The sequence below is a fragment of the Sus scrofa genome, chromosome 3, assembly GCF_054392235.1.
Source record: "Sus scrofa isolate SSC_HxYL_T2T_F1_AM1 chromosome 3, Sscrofa_HxYL_maternal_Yorkshire_Landrace_v2.0, whole genome shotgun sequence".
Taxonomy (NCBI): domain Eukaryota; kingdom Metazoa; phylum Chordata; class Mammalia; order Artiodactyla; family Suidae; genus Sus; species Sus scrofa.
Window position 1 is genome coordinate 123,848,295 of NC_139385.1, and position 19,145 is coordinate 123,867,439.

General features: G+C 40.8%; 1 protein-coding gene across 2 annotated transcripts in view; it reads right to left on the reverse strand.

The window, feature by feature from the left end:
* SPATA31H1 (SPATA31 subfamily H member 1) overlaps window positions 1-17,621 on the reverse strand; it is a 36,355-nt gene extending 18,734 nt beyond the window's left edge. The window contains exons 1-4 of one of the 2 annotated variants that reach the window (XM_085019722.1): window positions 17,380-17,621; window positions 1,608-1,650; window positions 347-401; window positions 39-134 (exon numbers count right to left, since the gene is read on the reverse strand). In XM_085019722.1, the coding sequence (XP_084875848.1) occupies window positions 39-134; window positions 347-375 (125 nt within the window). In that variant the 5' untranslated portion in view covers window positions 376-401; window positions 1,608-1,650; window positions 17,380-17,621. Of the gene's footprint in view, window positions 1-38; window positions 135-346; window positions 402-1,607; window positions 1,651-16,458; window positions 16,675-17,379 lie in introns of those variants that run through there. The other variant, XM_085019721.1, reaches the window with a different exon arrangement.
* Between the last annotated feature and the right edge of the window lie 1,524 nt (window positions 17,622-19,145).

Sequence of the window (19,145 nt, forward strand, 5' to 3'; positions counted from 1 at the left end):
CTCTACCATCTTCAGTTCCCACCCAGAAACTACCTGACCTTGCACTTTCCAGGTGCTGGAAGATCTGTCGAAGACTCCTGTCCATTGACCAGAGTACATATTCTTGGGTCCATCCCACAGGGAGTCCTGAAAAGCTGGATGCAACAGAGTGTATCAGTGTAGCTGAAGTGCTATTAAAGTACTGGTAAGGAAAACAATACGAAGAGAGATTTAGAAAGAAGACGGCTATCCTAGTGAGGGAAGTAAAACAGAGTCCCGGGTATCTTACTCCTGACTTTTACAGAGTTTATCAATAGGGTAGGCTGAAGAGAGAAAGAACAGATACAGTGAAGATGACTCTGCTCACCATGTCAGGTTGGCCTCAATGCAACCCATCCTGAGACTGTCTTCCCACTGTGGATCTGGGAGTAGAGGTGAAGAATCTATTAGCATCACGACTATTGATATCACCTTGGGCCAACCCCTCATTTAACAAAGAAGGAAACAAAGGCAAAGCCATGCCCAAGATCATAAAGCTAGTTCATGGTAGAGCTCAGATTTAATAGGTCCCATTCTGTTTGTTTATTTTTTTTTTTGTCTTTTTTTTTTTTTTTTTTGTCTTTTGTTGTTGTTGTTGTTGTTGCTATTTCTTGGGCCGCTCCCGAGGCATATGGAGGTTCCCAGGCTAGGGGTTGAATCGGAGCTGTAGCCACCGGCCTACGCCAGAGCCACAGCAACGCAGGATCCGAGCCGTGTCTGCAACCTACACCACAGCTTACGGCAACGCCGGATCGTTAACCCACTGAGCAAGGCCAGGGACCGAACCCGCAACCTCATGGTTCCTAGTCGGATTCGTCAACCACTGCACCACGCCGGGAACTCCTGTTTGTTTATTTTTAAGCTGTAGTGTGCTGCCTTCCCCACACAGTAGATGTAAGCCGTTGGAAAGAGCAGGAACGATCATGATAGTAGGGAGTTGGAATGGGGGAAACGGAAACACATATCTTCGGAGGGAAAGATGTATTGTACAGTGTTTACGGTGGGGAAAAGAGGTACTGAAACTTCGCATCAAAGTCTTGGTAGTTACCCCTACTCTGTTCTCCAGTCTGACCAAGCGTTTTCCTGATACTTCGAGCTCTGCACAAAAGGAGGTTAGGAAAGAAACATGGAAAAAATTATGGCCCCATTTACATCTCTTTAGAAGTGAAGATGCTGGAAAGAGTAGGCATATTTCTTTCATTCACAGAATCTTTTTTGATCTTTCTCCTTCCATGTGAATTTAAAGGTTAGGGTCTTAAAGCAGATCCCACAGATGATATGTGATTAGCCTTGAACTGAAGAATAGGAGTTCCCGTCGTGGCACAGTGATTAACGAATCCGACTAGGAACCATGAGGTTGCGGGTTCGGTCCCTGCCCTTGCTCAGTGGGTTAACGATCCGGCGTTGCCGTGAGCTGTGGTGTAGGTTGCAGACGCGGCTCGGATCCCGCGTTGCTGTGGCTCTGGTGTAGGCTGGTGGCTGCAGCTCCGATTAGACCCCTAGCCTGGGAACCTCCATATGCCGCGGGAGCGGCCCAAGAAATAGGAAAAAAAAAAAAAAAAAAGAATAAAGGAGAGTATCTTTCTGACCTGTGAATTTCCGGATCTTTTTCAACTTGTGCTGCTTTGAAGTCTGGAAAGGCACAAAAAGAAAAACTAAAATCAGGTAACATTCTAGGTTAGAGACTTTATTGGCAATGCATTTTCCTCTTATAGACCTAAAGATTGATCCAGGTGGCATCCATAACCACAGGAACAGTTACCTCATTCGTTCATCCATGAGTCAGTTAATGAGGACTTACTGGGGTACTGGATCTGGAGAGATAAATATGATCCCTGTGTTCTAGGAACTTGCACTGTTAGGGGAAACAGATGTCTAAACAGTTAAGTTACAATACCATGTGGTAAATCCTGGAACAGAAACGTAAGTGTGAGGGAATGAAGAGGGCAGTGAATAACTGCCTGGAAGAGAAGGCAGTTATTGAGAAAAATTACTCAAGAAGTTGTCATTTGTACTGGAGTTTGAAGAATCAACAGAAAGTTTTTAGGTGAAGAAAGAACTCTCCCGGCAAATGGGAACATCACTGAGAGTTGTGACTGTCAGGTGCATTTGTGCTAATTAGCGAGAGATGAAGCTGCAAAGGTGGGTGGAAGCCAGATATGCCAGGTTATATGGGATTTTTATTTTATCCTGCAGGTCAGAATTCCTATCCAGTGGTTAGTAAACGCCTGGGCTTTTTGGCAAGGGTGCTCCAGGTCATTTGTTATAATTTCCAATAAAACACTTTTTTTTTAAATTACTTTAAAAAATTTTTTTTGTCTTTTTAGGGCCGCACCCTTGGCATATGGAGGTTCCCAGGCTAGGGGTCGAATCGGAGCTGTAGCTGCTGGTCTACACCACAGCCACAGCAATGTGGGATCCAAGCCTCATCTGCTACCTACACCACAGCTCACGGCAACCCCTGATCCTTAACCCACTGAGCGAGGCCAGGGATCGAACCCATGTCCTTACGGATGCTGGTCAGATTCATTTCCACTGAGCCACAACAGGAACTCTAGTGAAATAAAATACTTTTAAATTTGGAAAATTTTCAGCTCGGATCCCACATTGCTGTGGCTGTGGTGTAGGCTGGCAACTGCAGCTCCAATTCTACCCCTAGCCTGGGAACCTCCATATGCCAAGGGTGTGTCCCTAAAAAGCAAAACAAAAATAAACAGAAAATCATTCTTGATCAGAGCTAATGAAAGAATTTACCAAGGTTTCTGAATACCAGAACAACTTACAAATGACGAAAACATTTCTCTACTGCAGCAAAAACAAAACAAAACAAAAACACCTAGGAAAACATACTTTTAAATAATAAAAGATATTCACAATAGCAATAAAAATGATAAAGTATCAAGGTATTAACCAAAAACACAGAAGACCATCATGTAGAAGAACTCTATTAAAGGACACAGAGCATGCTCGGAATAAATAGAGAGATAGTCTAGGCTTTAGGAATGATTTAAAATTACAAGGAAGTCAGTAATTAAATTAAATTATACTTAATGCATTCCTAATTCAAATTTCAGTTGGAATGTTTCAAAGACTTGTTAAACTCTCTAAAATTTATATGCAAAATAAAGTTCCACTAGCAGCTAAATCAACCTTACAAAGAAGAGCAAAGAAAGGACTTGATTTACCAAAAACGAAGACACACTACAAATCTATGGTTTAAGAAAAAAAGGAGGAGTTCCCATCATGGCTCAGTGGTTAACAAATCCGACTAGGAACCATGAGGTTGTGGGTTGGATCCCTGCCCTTGCTCAGTGGGTTAAGGATCTTAGCGTTGCCGTGAGCTGTGGTGTAGGTCTCAGAGAAGGCTTGGATCCCGAGTTGCTATGACTCTGGCGTAGGCCGGTGGCTACAGCTCCGATTGGACCCCTAGCCTGGGAACCTCTATATGCTGCGGGAGCGGCCCTAGAAAAGATATATAAATAAATAAATAAATAAAGGAACAAATAGCAATGGAACAGAATAGATAATCCAGAGAGGGACTCCTCTATATACAACAACTTACTCTGGTAAAGGGAGTTGCAGAAGCCAATGGGAAAAGATTCTTTAGCAAATATTAATGAGAAAACTGGCTCAGTATAAAAAGAAAAATAAAACTAGATCACTTCCTGATACCACATATAGAGGTGGACTCTAAACGTATTAAAAACTAAAACGTGAAAAGTAAGCATGGAACACTGAAAAAATGGAGAAAATCTTTGAGGCCTAGGGCACAGAATAACTTCTTAAAGAAAACCTCAAAAACACCAACCAGGGAGTTCCTGGAGTTCCCACTGTGGCGCAGTGGAAAAGAATCCGACTAGGAAACATGAGGTTGCGGGGTCCATCCCCGGCCTTGCCCCCTGGCATTGCTGTGAGCTGTGGTGTAGGTTGCAAACACGGCTTGGACCTGGCGTTGCTGTGGCTGTGGGGTAGGCCAGCAGCTGTAGCTCTGATTTGACCCCTCGCCTGGGAACCTCCACAGGCCGTGGGCATGGCCCTAAAAAGACAAAACAAGACAAAACAAAAAGAAACCTCCACAAACCATAAGGGAAAAAAAAAATCTAGTAGAAGACCCTACCACATCCAGCTGGAACCTCGAAATGACAAATCTGTCACTCACTCCTAAGCCCAGAGAACTGCAAGGAAAGTTGCCTTGATACTGAGAAGTTCAGAGGACTTGAGGGAAGCCCCTGAGAAGCTGTAACTACAGGTTGACTTTTGTGTAACTTGCAGCCCAAGTTTACAGCATCTGCACGGTCCCCCCAAACCCTCGAGCCATGAGTTTGAGGTGGTCCTTGATTGATGGTGCCATAGTTTAAGGCAAATGAGATCTGAGGAAGATCTTTAACCTAGGCTTCAAGAAACTACCACGAGGAGTTCCTGCTAGGGGCAACAGGATCTTTAAGGGTCTGACATTGTCACAGCTGCAGCTTAGATGGCAACTTCCGCTCTTATCTGATCCCTGGCCGGAGAACTCCATAGGCTGCTGGTCGGCCAAAAAAGATAAAACAAAAAACCAACCAAAAAAAAAACCTACCATGAATATTGCATTTCATTAAATCTAAGATGCTATCAATTATAAAATAAAATATATTCTACATGCCACTGAGAATTTTTTTAAAACCCTGCCAATTAAATTATGAAACATCAACTGCAAACCATATCCCAATTTCAGAAATGTTAAATATTTTAAAATAAGCACATGTGTAGAAACGACAGAAAGCAGGAACAAACCTACAGAGACGTCAGGTATTGGAATTATCAAATCTGGATTAGAAAGCAACTATGCACATTACATTTTAAGAAATAAAAGACAGGCTTAAATATTTTGTAAAGAAGAGAAAACCATAAAAAGGGACGTAGTAGATTTGAAGAACTTAAGAATGCAGTATTGAAATTAAAACCTCACTGAATGAGTTAAACAACACTGATGAAATACCTCGGAATAGAGAACTGGATAAGTATGCATACTGAAGTTTCTGGAGTAACCACTGAAAGAATAGAAAGAAAGTAGATAACTTTCAAGCTAGTAGAAAGGAGAAAATGGAAAGAAAAAAAATCAACCAAGGATTTCTTTTCATAATACTCATTTGAATCCTCTGAATAAAAACAACTAGAAAAGCTAGACAAAAAAAAAAAATTTTTTTTTAACATCTGAGGTCACTGGAGAGCGATCAAGGACCAGAGGGCTCAGGATCCCATTAAAAAAAAAAAAAAAAAAAAAAGGAGTTCCCGTCGTGGCACAGTGATTAACGAATCCGACTAGGAACCATGAGGTTGCGGGTTCGGTCCCTGCCCTTGCTCAGTGGGTTAATGATCCGGCGTTACCGTGAGCTGTGGTGTAGGTTGCAGACACGGCTCGGATCCCGCATTGCTGTGGCTCTGGCGTAGGCCGGTGGCTACAGCTCCGATTCGACCCCTAGCCTGGGAACCTCCATATGCTGAGGGAGCGGCCCAAGAAATAGCAACAACAACAAAAGACAAAAAAAAAAAAAAAAAAGGCAGTGTAGAGATGTGAGCCCAGATTCTCCCCCTCAAAGCATTTGTCAACTCTTAAGCCATGACTGACAGGCTAAAAGTCTAAACAGAACATTCAGTTTTATTTTGTTTTTCTTTTTACAGCCACACATGGGGTATATGGACATTCCTGGGCCAGGGGTCAAATCAGAGCTGCAGCTGCAGGCTACACCACAGCCACAGCAATACCGAATCCAAGCCACATCTGCGACCTACACCACCGCTCACGGCAACACTGGATCCTTAACCCACTGAGGGAGGCCATGGAATCTGCATCCTCACAGAGACAATGTCAGGTCCTTAACCTGCTGAGCCATAACGGAACTCCAGAACATTCAGTTTTAAAAGAGAAGATGGATTAAAAACTGACTTTAGGGACCAAGAAGGAGGGGATTTCTGTTGGAACCCCCAATGGCTATCCTAGAACTAGGAATAAACTTGAAATAAATTAGTCTCTAAAATTGAAGCTCAGGAGTTTCCTGGTGGCTCAGAGGGGATTGTTACTGCTGCAGCTCGGGTTGCTGCTGTGGCAATGGGTTTGATTCCTGACCCAGGAACTTACAAATCCAAAAAGAAAAAAAAAAAGCATTTGACAAAACCCAAGACCCATGCACGATAAAAACAACTTAAACTAGGAATAGAAGGAACATGAGAAGGGCATTTATACAGCTAATATCGTACTCAATAGTGAAAGACTGAAAGCTTTCCCTCTAAGATGAGGAACAAGATAAGGATGCCCAGTTTCACTGCTTCTCTGTAACACTGTACTGGAAGTTCTTTTTTTTTTTTTTTTTCTTTTTCTTTCTTTTTTTTTCTTTTTGCTTTTTAGAGCCGCACCCACGGCATATGGAAGTTCCCAGGCGAAGGATCAAACTGGAGCTTCAGCTGCCAGTCACAGTCACAGCCACAGCAACTTGGGATCCAAGCCACATCTGTGACCTACACCACAGTTCACAGCAATACCGGATCCTTAACCCACTGAGCAAAGCCAGGGATTGAACCTGCATCCTCATGGATACTAGTCAGATCCATTTCCACTGTGCCACAATGGGAACTTCATGTACTGGAAGTTCTAACCAGAGAAATTAGGTAAGGAAAAGAAGTTAAAGATATCCAAATTGGAAAGGAAAAAGTAAAACTATCTCCATCCTCCACAACTGACAAAATCTTACTTACAGAAGATCCTAAAGAATACACACAAACAAAACACTATTAGAGCTAATAAATAAATTTAGCTCTACTCGTTACAGGATACAGCATCAACACACAAAAATAAGTGGCATTTCTACACACAGTGAACCATCTGAAAAGAAAATTAAGAAAATAATTCCACTTTTAGCATCAAAAAGAATAAAATACTTAGGAATAATTTTTTTTTACTGGAGTACAGTTCATTTGCAATATTACAGTAGTTTATGGTGTATAGCATATAGTGATTGAGTATTTTTTACAGATTATTATGAAACGTTACCACAAGATAACGTCCCCACCCCCTCCCAAAAAAAGGAGTTCCCGTTGTGGCTCAGTGGTTAAGAAACCCGACTAGTATCCATGAGGATGTGGGTTCCATCCCTGGCCTCAGTGGGTTAAGGATCTGGCGTTGCTGTGGCTGTGGCGTAGGCCAGTGGCTACAGCTCCAATTTGACCCCTAGCCTGGGAACCTCCATATGCTTCAGGTACAGCCCTAAAAAGACCAAAAACAACCAAAAAAAAGTTATTACAAGATAATGGATATAATTCCATACACTACACAACATGTTCTTGTTCCTTATCTATTTTGTACATAGTAATTTGTATCTCTTCATTTCATGCCCCTAATTTTCTCCCCCACTTTCTTCTCCCCTTGAGTAACTACTAGTTTATTTTCTATACCTGTGAGTCTGTTTATGTTTTAAATATACATTTGTTTGTACTGTTTTTTGGATTCCACATAGAAGTGCTATCATACAGTATTTGTCTACTTAGGAATAAATTTTATCAAGATGTAAGACTCATGCACTGAAGAGGAAAATTACAGGTCAATCTCTTTCATTAATTCAAATGCAAAACTATAGACAACATAAGAGCAAATTTTAACAATGTATAAAAAGGATCACGAACATTGTCACAAATGTCATTTCTTCCAGGAATTCACAGATGGTTTAATATTTGAGAACTTAATTGTAATTTAGCACATTAGTAGAATAAACAATAAAAGCCATATGAGCATCTCAATAGAGGCAGAAAAAGCACTTGATAAAATTCAACACCCATTCATGCTAAAATTCTTGGCAAACTAGAAATAAAAGAGAGTTTTCTTAATCTAATGAAGAATATTTAGAAGAACCACATAGCAAACATTATACACAAATGATGAGTTAAGGAAAACTTTCTTCTATATGAAAAAGAAGATAAAGAACTCCACTATTACCACCTCTGCTGAACATTGTACTTGAAGTCCTAGGTAGTGCAACAGAGCAAGGACAAGAAATAAAAGGCATAAAGATTTAAAAGGAAGAAATAAAATTACGACTTTCAGACAATATGATTATATAGAATATCACAATATGTTTTGAAAAAGCGCCCAGGGAGTTCCCCTCATGGCTCAGTGGTTAACTAACCTGACTAGCATCCATGAGCATGTGGCTTCCATCCCTGGCTTCACTCAGTGGTTTAAGGATCTGGCATTGCTGTGAGCTGTGCTGCAGGTCACAGACGCGGCTCGGATCCTGCGTTGCTGTGGCTGTGGTGTAAGCCAGCAGCTGTAGCTCCAATTCGACCCCTAGCCTGGAAATCTCCATATACCGCGAGTGCGGCCCTAAATACCTATAAGAAATAAATAAATACAAACATACATACACAAATAAATGCAAGAAAAAGCATCCATAGATAAGTTTTTAGGAATGATAAGAAAATTTAGCAAAGTCTTTACATAAAAGGTCAATATAGAAACATCTAGTTGGAGTTCACTTGGGTGCAGTGGGTTAGGATTTGGTGTTGTCACTGCAGTGGCTTGGGACACTGCTGTGGCACAGGTTTGATTCCTGGACCAGGAACTTTTGCTTGCCACAGGTGCAGCAAAAAAAAAAAGAAGAGGAAAAAAAAGAAAGAAAGAGAGGGAGAGAGAAAGAAAGGAAGGAAAGGAAGAAAGAAAGAAAAAGGAAGAGGAGTTCCCGTCGTGGCGCAGTGGTTAATGATTCCAACTAGGAACCAGGAGGTTGCGGGTTCGGTCCCTGCCCTTGCTCAGTGGGTTAACGATCCAGCGTTACTGTGAGCTGTGGTGTAGGTTGCAGAGGCGGCTCGGATCCCGCATTACTGTGGCTCTGGCGTAGGCCGGTGGCTACAGCTCCGATTGGACCCCTAGCCTGGGAACCTTCATATGCCGCAGGAGCGGCCCAAAGAAATAGCAAAAAGACCAAAAAAAAAAAAAAAAAAAAAAAAGAAAGAAAGAAAAGAGAAAGAAAGAAGGAAAGAAAGGAAGAAAAGAAAAAGAATCTACTTATTTAGGTATCAGCATCGTTTAGAAAATGACATTTAAGGAGTTCCCGCTGAGGCACAGCAGGTTAAGGATCCAGCTGTAGCTGATCACTACAGAAGCACTACAGGTTAGATCCCCACCCCAGTGCAGTGGGTTGAAGGATCTGGTGTTATCGTAGCTGTGGCATAAGTCACAGCTATGGCTAGGATGAGATCCCTGGCAACGGAACTTCCATATGCCACAGTTGTGGCCAAAAAAAACAAGTAAGAAAATGATACTTAAAATACCATAGTCAACCAGACATAATGTACCTTACGATGATCATAGAAAAATCCCCCCTGCCACATACACATACCCTTTCTTATATTCCATCACAGTCTATCTCAAGAGACTGAATATATTTCCCTGTGCTATACAGGAGGACTCATCGCTTATCCATTCTCTCTTTTTTTTTTTTTTTTTTTTTTTTTTTTGTCTTTTTAGAGCTGCACCCAAGGCATATGGAAGTTCCCAGGCTAGGAGTCAATCAGAGCTGTAGCTGCCTGCCTACACCACAGCCACAGAACACAGGATCCAAGCTGCATCTGCAACCTACACCACAGCTCATGGCAATGCCAGCTCCTTCACTGAGCGAGGCCAGCAATTGAACCCATGTCCTCATGGATACCAGTCAGGTTCGTTACCGCTGGATCATGATAGGAATCCCCGCTTATCCATTCCAAATGTAATAGTTTGCATCTACTAACCCCAAACTCCCAGTCCATTCCACTAGGCATAATAATTATATTGCAATTAAGCATTTTCAAAGAGCCCTCAACTTTTAGATGTACATATTTAATTATTAATGAAATTATATTATTTGAGATTCACTTCAAAATTATGTGGTAAGAGAGTTCAATCTGGGTGACTGAGTCATGAAGATTCATTATATGCTTTATGTGCTTTTGATTTGTTTGAAAATTTCCCTAATAGAAATTTTAAAAATCATTTGCTATAGCTTCAAAAAAGCCTCTTTACTGAAAACAAAATATTATTGGAAGAAATTAAGAAGACAAATAAATGGAGACACAAACACATTCATGGATCAGAAGACTCATTTTTAGGATATCAATTATCCTCCATCTGGACTATAAATTCAATGCAATTTCAATCAAATCCCTGAATGTTTTTATGTGACAATTACTAGGATGATTAACATTTTATTCAATGACCTATAATAACAAAGGCAATTCTGAAGAAGATTAAAGTTAGAGGCTTTAAAAGACCAAATTTCAGGACTTTCTACAGAACTATATTAATGGAGACAGGGAGGTATTGGTGCAAGGATAGAAAATAAAGCAATGGAACAAAACACAGTCCTGAAATAGAGCCCCACATACATATGATGATTTATGACAGGATCACCAATGCAATTCAATGAGAAAATGATGGTCGTTTCAGTAAATGATGTTAGAAGAAAGGACCAGGATTTTTGGGTGAGGTGGTGAGGCAGAGTCATGTAAGTGCATGTTTAGATTTAAAATTCCGATATTTTGTTCACCATAGACTTTTCAAATTAAGTTTGATTTTTTAAAAATAATATTGTATTAAGCCAAAGCAATCCTGAGAAAGAAAACTGGATCTGGAGGAATCAGGCTCCCTGACTTCAGACTATACTACAAAGCTACAGTCATCAAAACAGTATGGTGCTAGCCCCAAAACAGCAATATAGATCAACGTAATAGGATAGAAAGCCCAGAAATAAACCCATGCACCTACGGTCAATTAATCTATGACAAAGGAGGCAAAAATATACAACAGAAGAAAGACAATCTCTTCATAAGAGGTGCTGGGAAAGCTGTACAGCTACATGCAAAAGAATGAAATTAGAACACTCTTAATGTAAATTGGTGCAACCACTGTGGAAAACAGTATGGAGATTCCTGAGAAAACTAAAAACAGAATTACCTTTTGATCCAGCAATCCCACTCCTGGGCATCTATCTAGAGAAAACCATGACTCAAAAAGATACATGTGCTCCAATGTTCATTGCAGCACTATATACAATAGCCGAGACATGGGAGCAACTTAAATGTCCATCAACAGAAGAGTGGATAAAGAAGATGTGGTACATATACACAATGGAATATTACTCAGCCATTACAAGGAAAGAAATAACGGCATTTGCAACAACATGGATGGACCTAGAAATTATCATGCTAAGTGAAGTTAGACAGTGAGACACCAACATCATATGCTATCACTTACATGTGGAATCTAAAAAAAGGACACAATGAACTTCTTTGCAGAACAGATACTGACTCACAGACTTTGAAAAACTTATGGTTTCCAAAGGTTAGGGGGTCGGGGGGGGTGCTTGGGATGGAAATGCTATAAAATTGGGTTGTGATGATTGCTGTACAACCATAAATATAATAAAATTCATTCAGTAATAAAAAAAGAACACTCTTTAATACCATACACAAAAATAAACTCAAAATGGATTAAAGACTTAAATGTAAGACCATGTACTATAAAACTCTTAGAGGAAAACATAGGCTGAACACTCTTTGACATAAAGTGCAACAATATCTTTTTGGATCCACCTCTTATAATAATGAAAATAAAAACAAAAATAAACAAAGGGGGCCTAATTAAACTTCAGCACTTTTGCACAGCAAAGGAAACCATGAACAAAACAAAAAGACAACACAAAATGGGAGAAAATATTTGCAAATGAAGTGACTGACAAGAGATTCATCTCCAGGGAGTTCCCATCGTGGCTCAGTGGTTAACGAATCTGACTAGGAACCATGAGGTGGCAGGTTCGATCCCTGGCCTTGCTCAGTGGGTTAAGGATCTGGCGTTGCCGTGAGCTGTGGTGTGGGTCGCAGACACGGCTTGAATCTCACGTTGCCGTGGCTGTGGCATAGGCCAGCAGCTGCAGTTCCCATTCAACCCCTAGCCTGGGAACCTCCATATGCCCCGGGAGCAGCTCAAGAAAATTGCAAAAAGACAAATAATAATAATAATAATAATAAAGATTAATCTCCAAAATATACGAATAGCTCATGCATCTCAATATAAAAAAAAATCAAAAAAATGAGCAGAAGGGCATGATAATGTGAGAAAAAGAATATATAAATATGTATGTGTGATTGGGTCACCTTGCTGTACACTAGGAAATTGACAGAACACTGTAAGCCAGCTATGATGGAAAAAATAAAAATTATTAAAAAAAAATGAGCAGAAGGGAGTTCTCGTTGTGGCTGAGCTGTAACAAACCTCACTAGTATCCATGAAGATGTGGGTTTGATCCCTGGCCCCGCTCAGTGTGTTAATGATCCAGCTTTGCTGTGAGCTGTGGTGTAGGTGGTAGACACGGCTCTGATCTCGCATTGCTGTGGCCGTGGTGTAGGCTGGCAGCTGTAGCTCTGATTCAACCCCTAGCCTGGGAACCTACATATGCCACAGGCGCAGCCTTAAAAAAAAAAAAAAAAAATGGGCAGAAGATCTAAATAGACATTTCTCTGAAGAAGACACACAGACGGCCAAAAAGCATGTGAAAAGATGCTCAACATTGCTAATGATTAGAGAAATGCAAATCAAAACCACAGTGAGGTATCACCTCACACCGATCAGAATGGCCATTATCAAAAAGTCTACAAACAGTAGGTGCTGGAGAGGGTGTGGAGAAATGGAAACCCTCCTACACTATTGGTGGGAATGTACATTGGTACAACCACTAAAGAGAACAGTATGGAGGTTCCTCAAAATACTATGGGAAAAAGTGACCATTTACTTCTTGCTCTTAAAGATGATGTTTAAATGAACTTGGCCATTTTAAGAAAACATGCTGTTGCAAATGAAATACTATTTACCTAAAATCCCTTATATTATGAAAAAGGGACAACATGATTTTTAAATGCATAAGGTGGTTGACAAATTTTGGCAATGAAAGAAGTTTGAGAGGCAAAAAGCTTGAGAAATGTTGCTGCAGGCCATGCGATGCTGGGAGATGTTTGTTTTAGTTACTTTGAGCAGAATGTCACTATCAGCTGTGGGAGGTTTTGTGTGTGCTGTGGTTTTGTTTTGTAGCACCAGGGTCTATGCTCCAGGCTGGAAAACATTTGTAGAAGACCAGTTAGAGACTGAAAGTGGTTCAAGAGGAGTCATAGTTAAGATAATGACACCGGATCTGAACTGCTGCATTTGAGAGATGTTTCTGAGACAAAAAACAAACAAACAAAAAAAATCAAAAGGACTTTGTGGCCAAATATATCAGCAGTCACTATCTCCAAGATCCAGAGTGTAGGTTAGCGCTACCCTATAGAATTTTCTGTGATGCTGGAAATATTCAATAACTGCTCTGTCCAGGAGAGTTTCCACTGTGGCACAGTGGAAGCGAATCCAGCTAGTATCCATGAGGATGCCAGTTCGATCCCTGGCCTCACTCAGTGAGTTAAGGATATGGCGTTTCCATGAGCTGTGGTGTAGGTTGCAGATGCGGCTCAGATCCAGTGTTGCTGTGGCTATGGTGTAGGCCGGCTGCTGTAGCTCCGATTCATCCCCTAGCCTGGGAACTTCCATGTACCGAGGGTGCGGCCCTAAAAAGCAGAAAGAAATTGCTCTGTCCAGGATGAGAGCATGAGAGCATAGCCTCTAGCCACATGTGAGCACTTGAAATATACATAGTGAAAAATTAAAAGAAAGAAAGAAAGAAAGAAATATACATGGTGTAATTAAGGAACTGAATTTTAAATTTTATTTCTTTTTTCTTTTTATGGCCACACCTGTGGCACATGGAAGTTCCTGGGCTAGGAGTCGAATCGGAGCTGTAACTGCCAACCTACACCACAGCCGTAGCCACAGCCACACCTGATCCGAGCTGTATATGTGAACTACACCTCAGCTTGAGGTAACACCAGATCCTTAACCCACTGAGTGAGGCCAGGGATTGAATCGCATCCTCACAGACACTATGTCGGGTTCTTAACCTGCTGAGCCACAATGGGAGATCCAAATCTTATTTAATTTTGATTAATTTAAATTAATTTATTTTTTATTATTTATTTATTTTTTCTTATCAAGTAGTCTTAATTGTAATCAATTGTTACTTCCCCAACACCTTATTTTTTTTCCTACTGTACAGCATGGCGACCCAGTTACACATATATGTATACATTCTTTTTTCTCACATTATCATGCTCCATCATAAGTGACTAGACATAGTTCCCAGTGCTACACAATAAATAAATTTTTAAAAAGCATACTTTTAAAAAAATAAACTACAGGTCAAAGGAAAAACAGAAAACACATGGATAAAGAAAAGTAAAAAGGGGGAGTTCCCATTGTGGCACAGTGGTTAACGAATCCGACTAGGAACCATGAGGTTGCGGGTTAGGTCCCTGCCCTTGCTCAGTGGGTTAATGATCCGGCGTTGCTGTGAGCTGTGGTGTAGGTTGCAGACTCGGCTCAGATCCCGCGTTGCTGTGGCTCTGGCGTAGGCTGGCGTCAACAGCTCCGATTCGACCCCTAGCCTGGGAACCTCCATATGCCCCGGGAGCGGCCCAACAAATGGCAAAAGACCAAAAAAAAAAAAAAAAAAGAAAAGAAAAGAAAAGAAAAGTAAAAAGGGGAAAATAAAAAGACAGAATGAAAATAGAGATAAAATAAAGAAAGAAAAGAAATGAAAAGACTAACCTGTAGTAGAAAAGTATTTTAAAAATATCTGTGATCTCTAGCATTTATAGGATTCCTTGAGATCTATTTCTTGTGAGAAAAAAACCAAAAATAATAAATTCTTACTGTAATAAAAAAAGTAAATAAATAAATTTAAATGGCACCTGTGGCCAGTGGATACTGGATGGGACAGCACAAGTCTAGAACCATTCGTTTGAGCTGCTTGATGACTATCTCCATATACATTTTCTGACTCCTTTCGCCCTTTTTTTTTTTTTACAACTTCTATTGGTTGTTTCCTGTTTGTTTAAAATGTCGTCATTTTGCCAGTCATTCAGGGTTAAAAATGAGAAATCATTCTTTCATTTCACAAACATATATGGAGCACTTATTAGAGGCCAGGCAGTGTACTAGGCATAGGGGATACAAAGATGAATATAGTCCTGGTAGGAAAATAATGATAATGTTTACAATTAACTCTTTGTATTTGAGGTCCAATCAGGAAAAAAAGACTCAGCCCCTTCGCTCTCTTTCTGCCTCAATTCCCATATCCCAACTTTCACCCTGAGACCCTCCTCTTCCTCCTTCACATCCCAGAGGGCAGAGCTTTTTGTCCTTTCAGTTTACTGTTATATCCACAGTGCCCAGAGGGGTGTGCCCCAGACATGGTGGAGGTGGGTGATAAACCTTTGGGGAATGAATCAATGTCCTCTTTCTCATCTTACTGCTCTGATTCTTCCTTTCCTTTCCTTTCCCTTCTTTTCTCTTATGTCTAGGGCCACACCTGCAGCACATGGAGGTTCCCAGACTAGGGATCAAATCAGAGCTGCAGCTGCCGGCCTTCGCCAGAGCCACAGCAATTCAGGATCTGAGCAGCATCTGCGACCTACACCATAGCTCACAGGAATGTCGGATTCTTAACCCACTGAGGGATCGAACCCACATCCTCGTGGCTACTAGTCAGCTTCTTAACCCCTGAGCCACAACAGGAACTGCCTAAACTTTTAAAAGCTTAAATTCTGTGCTCTAAAGCACAGCTCTAAGCACATTTTCACCTGGCTTTAAAATCTTTGATGTCTTCTGATTATAGACAGAATAATATGTACTCAAAGTATTCGGTCTGGCATTCGAAGCCCTCCACAATGGCTCCTGCAACCACTTTCTGACCATCCTCTCGCTTTTCTACAACCGGTTCTCTACACGTCTACATTCCATCCGGATAGGTGTCTGCACTTCTCCCTAAGCACACCCAATACTCTTCTGCTTCCCATGCTTTTTCCCAATCGATTCCTTCTTTCTGGAAAGTCTCCCACTACTCTCTCCCCCCATCCAATCCACCTCCAAAATCCTACACTTCCCCTGAAGCACAACTCAAACCTAACCTTCCCCCAAAGGCATTGCATAGATCCTAGAGTACGCTTTACCTCCCATCCCTTTAGCAATATTTATACCTCTATTCACTCATCCTGTTCTCTTTCCATGGGTTATATACACATACATCTGTCTGAATTTCCCTCCCAGGACACCTCCAGAAGGTGGGGGTGGTGTTTTATTCTTTTTCAGTGTCTAGTACCCTGCCATATATAATAGATGCTCAGGGTGTGTTGAAAGGGAAGGATTGAGAGTGGCTTATAGGAAGACATCCATAGGCACTATGTCAACTCCCCTCTTCCTGCCACCAACTCTTCCCATAGCCCAAGATTAGGAGTTGCTATGCCTCCACGGGCAGGGAGCAATGAGTTTCAAGAAAGTGTTGCATCACATACCTCTGAGTCTGTCTTGGCTGCCACCTGCTCCCTACTCTGTTTCCCAGAAAACAGCACCCAAAGCCCCCAGACAAGGCAACCAAATAATAGTAGAAGGCTGACATATGGTGGCAATGGGACGGTCAGTCCCCAAATTGGCGCCATTACTCAACCCCATGCCCCTCTCAGCCAAACAGTGTTCACCCTCAAGGCCGTGACTCCACATGACATCATAATGGGCATTTCAAGGGTCCAGCCAATGTGCTTGCTGCTGAGCCCTGCACCTGCTACCCCTTCCTGCAGCTTCCCTTGTGCTCTGCTCTGACAGCCAATGCTCAGGGAAGCTCCTTTATGGTTCTTCTAGGATTGGGCTGGACCACTGTTATAAACCAGAGAGTATGGAGGCAAGGTTTCAAAGGAGCAGGTCTTCCAAGTGGCCTGTACTGCCCTATAAGCATCTTCTCTGGAGCCAGTCACACCCTAGAGGTCCAGGTATGGTGCCATATGTTCCAAATCACACGTGATAACACAGGGCCAAGTACCTTTTAAAAAAAGTACTTTAAGTATGTACTCTCAGAAAATGTGAGATATGTGGTTTCCCAAATCCAAGGCCTGACACATTTCCTAGTGGCTATTGCATTGAGACAGAGAAGAGATTTGACATAGGGAAATTAAATGACCTTAGAGAATCACTCTACTCCAAGTCTATACCATATTGCAAGTCTAGAATATTTATTTTGTCATCACACCCAGAATTGACTAGATTTTCTACAGTTAATTAACTGAAAACAAAATTTGCAACGAATGCACTTAAGCTATAACAAAGATAAATAAAACTGGCCAGGGCATTTTTTCTTATAAAAAATTAATTTGGAAAATCAATCCAATTAAATAATATTTGACCAGCAGGCGCTGTCTTAGAAGACAGACATGGTCTCTTACCTCACAGAACTTTCAGTCTATTGGGGCAGCCAAAGTAAGATTCTTGAAAAGTCTGGCAACAAGGACCTGGTTAAATAAATATGATATATCCATATTATGAAATACTCCACAGTCAGCATAAAAGTTATAAAGAATGAAACCAGTCATAAAAAGCACACATTGGAGTTCCCTTCGTGGCTCAGTGGTTCACAAATCTGACTAGGAACCATGAGGTTGCGGGTTCAGTCCCTGGCTTTGCCCAATGGGTTAAGGATCCGGCATTGCCATGAGCTGTGGTGTAGGTCACAGACGAGGCTCGGATCCCACGTTGCTGTGGCTGTGGTGTAGGCTGGCGGCTACAGCTCCAATCAGACCCCTAGCCTGGGAACCTCCATATGCTGCAGAAGTGGCCTAGAAATGGCAAAGAGACAAAAAAAAAAAAAAAAAAAAAGCACATATTATGAGGCACATACTAGTTATATGCCAGCCTAGAGTTCTGAAAAAAAGATTAGGTCTGAGGAGTTTAGGGCTCTTAAAACATGCATATAACTCAATAAGAACTTTTTATATATGTGTATATAGTGGTTTTGTGTCTTATTTACTGATCATTTTATGAGTCATCCATGCTATTTTGTATAGCTTAAATTCATTCACTTTTATTAGTTTATTGCATTGTAAAACTATTCCATAATTTATTTATCCATTATGATGTTGATGGACATGTGGCTTCTTTTCCATGTGTGGCCGTTATAAACAATGCTATTAAAAATATCCTTGCCAAGACATGGAAGCAACCTAAATGTCCATTGGAAGGGGAATGGATTATGATGATGTGGTACATAAACACAATGGAATATTATTCAGCCATAAAAAAGAATGAAATAATGCCACTTGCAGCAACATGGATGGACCTAGAGATTATCATACTAAGTGAAGTCATACAGAGAAAGAAAAATATCGTATGATATCACTTATATGTGGAATCTAATAAAATGATACAACTTATTTAAAAACCAGAAACAAACTCACATTTCAAAACCAATCTTCCGGTTATCGTAGGTGAAACCATTGTGGGGAGGGAAGAATTGGGAGAGTAGGAATAACATATACCCACTACTGTATAAAATAGATAGTTAACAAGAACCTATTGTATAACACAGGAAAATCTACTACTAAAATCTAGTTTATAGTAACCTATACGGGAAAAATGAATGGATATATTTATATGTATAACTGATTCACTTTGTTGTATACCCGAAACCAATACAACATCGCCTATATGCCAATAAAATTAAAAATTAAAATAAAATAGAAACATCCTTGTCCATGTGTCTTGATGGACATATATTCCTATTTCTCTATGGCAGTGGTTCTCAAGATTTAATAGGGGGCAGAATCATCTGGAGGGCTTGTTAAAACACAGACTGCTGGTCCCTGACTGCTGATTGAGTAAGGCTGGAGTGGAGCCCAGGGATCTGCTATTTCAAGTTTCCAGGTGATGCCTGATGCTATTGGTCCAGGAACCACACTTTGAGACTCTCTGATTGAAGCCAAGCGTGGAATTGCTAGTTATATAGAGTAGGTGTATCTCAAATGTTAGTAAACAGTGCCAAACTATTTTTTCCTAAGTGGTCATGTCAATTAATAATTCTACCAGTGGTGCATGGCAATTCTTCTTGCTCTTTCTTTATGCCAATGTGTGATATTGTCAGGTTGTTTAATTTTAACCAATCTAGTATATGTGGTAATGATATTTCGTAGTGGTTTTAACTTAAATTTCTCTGACC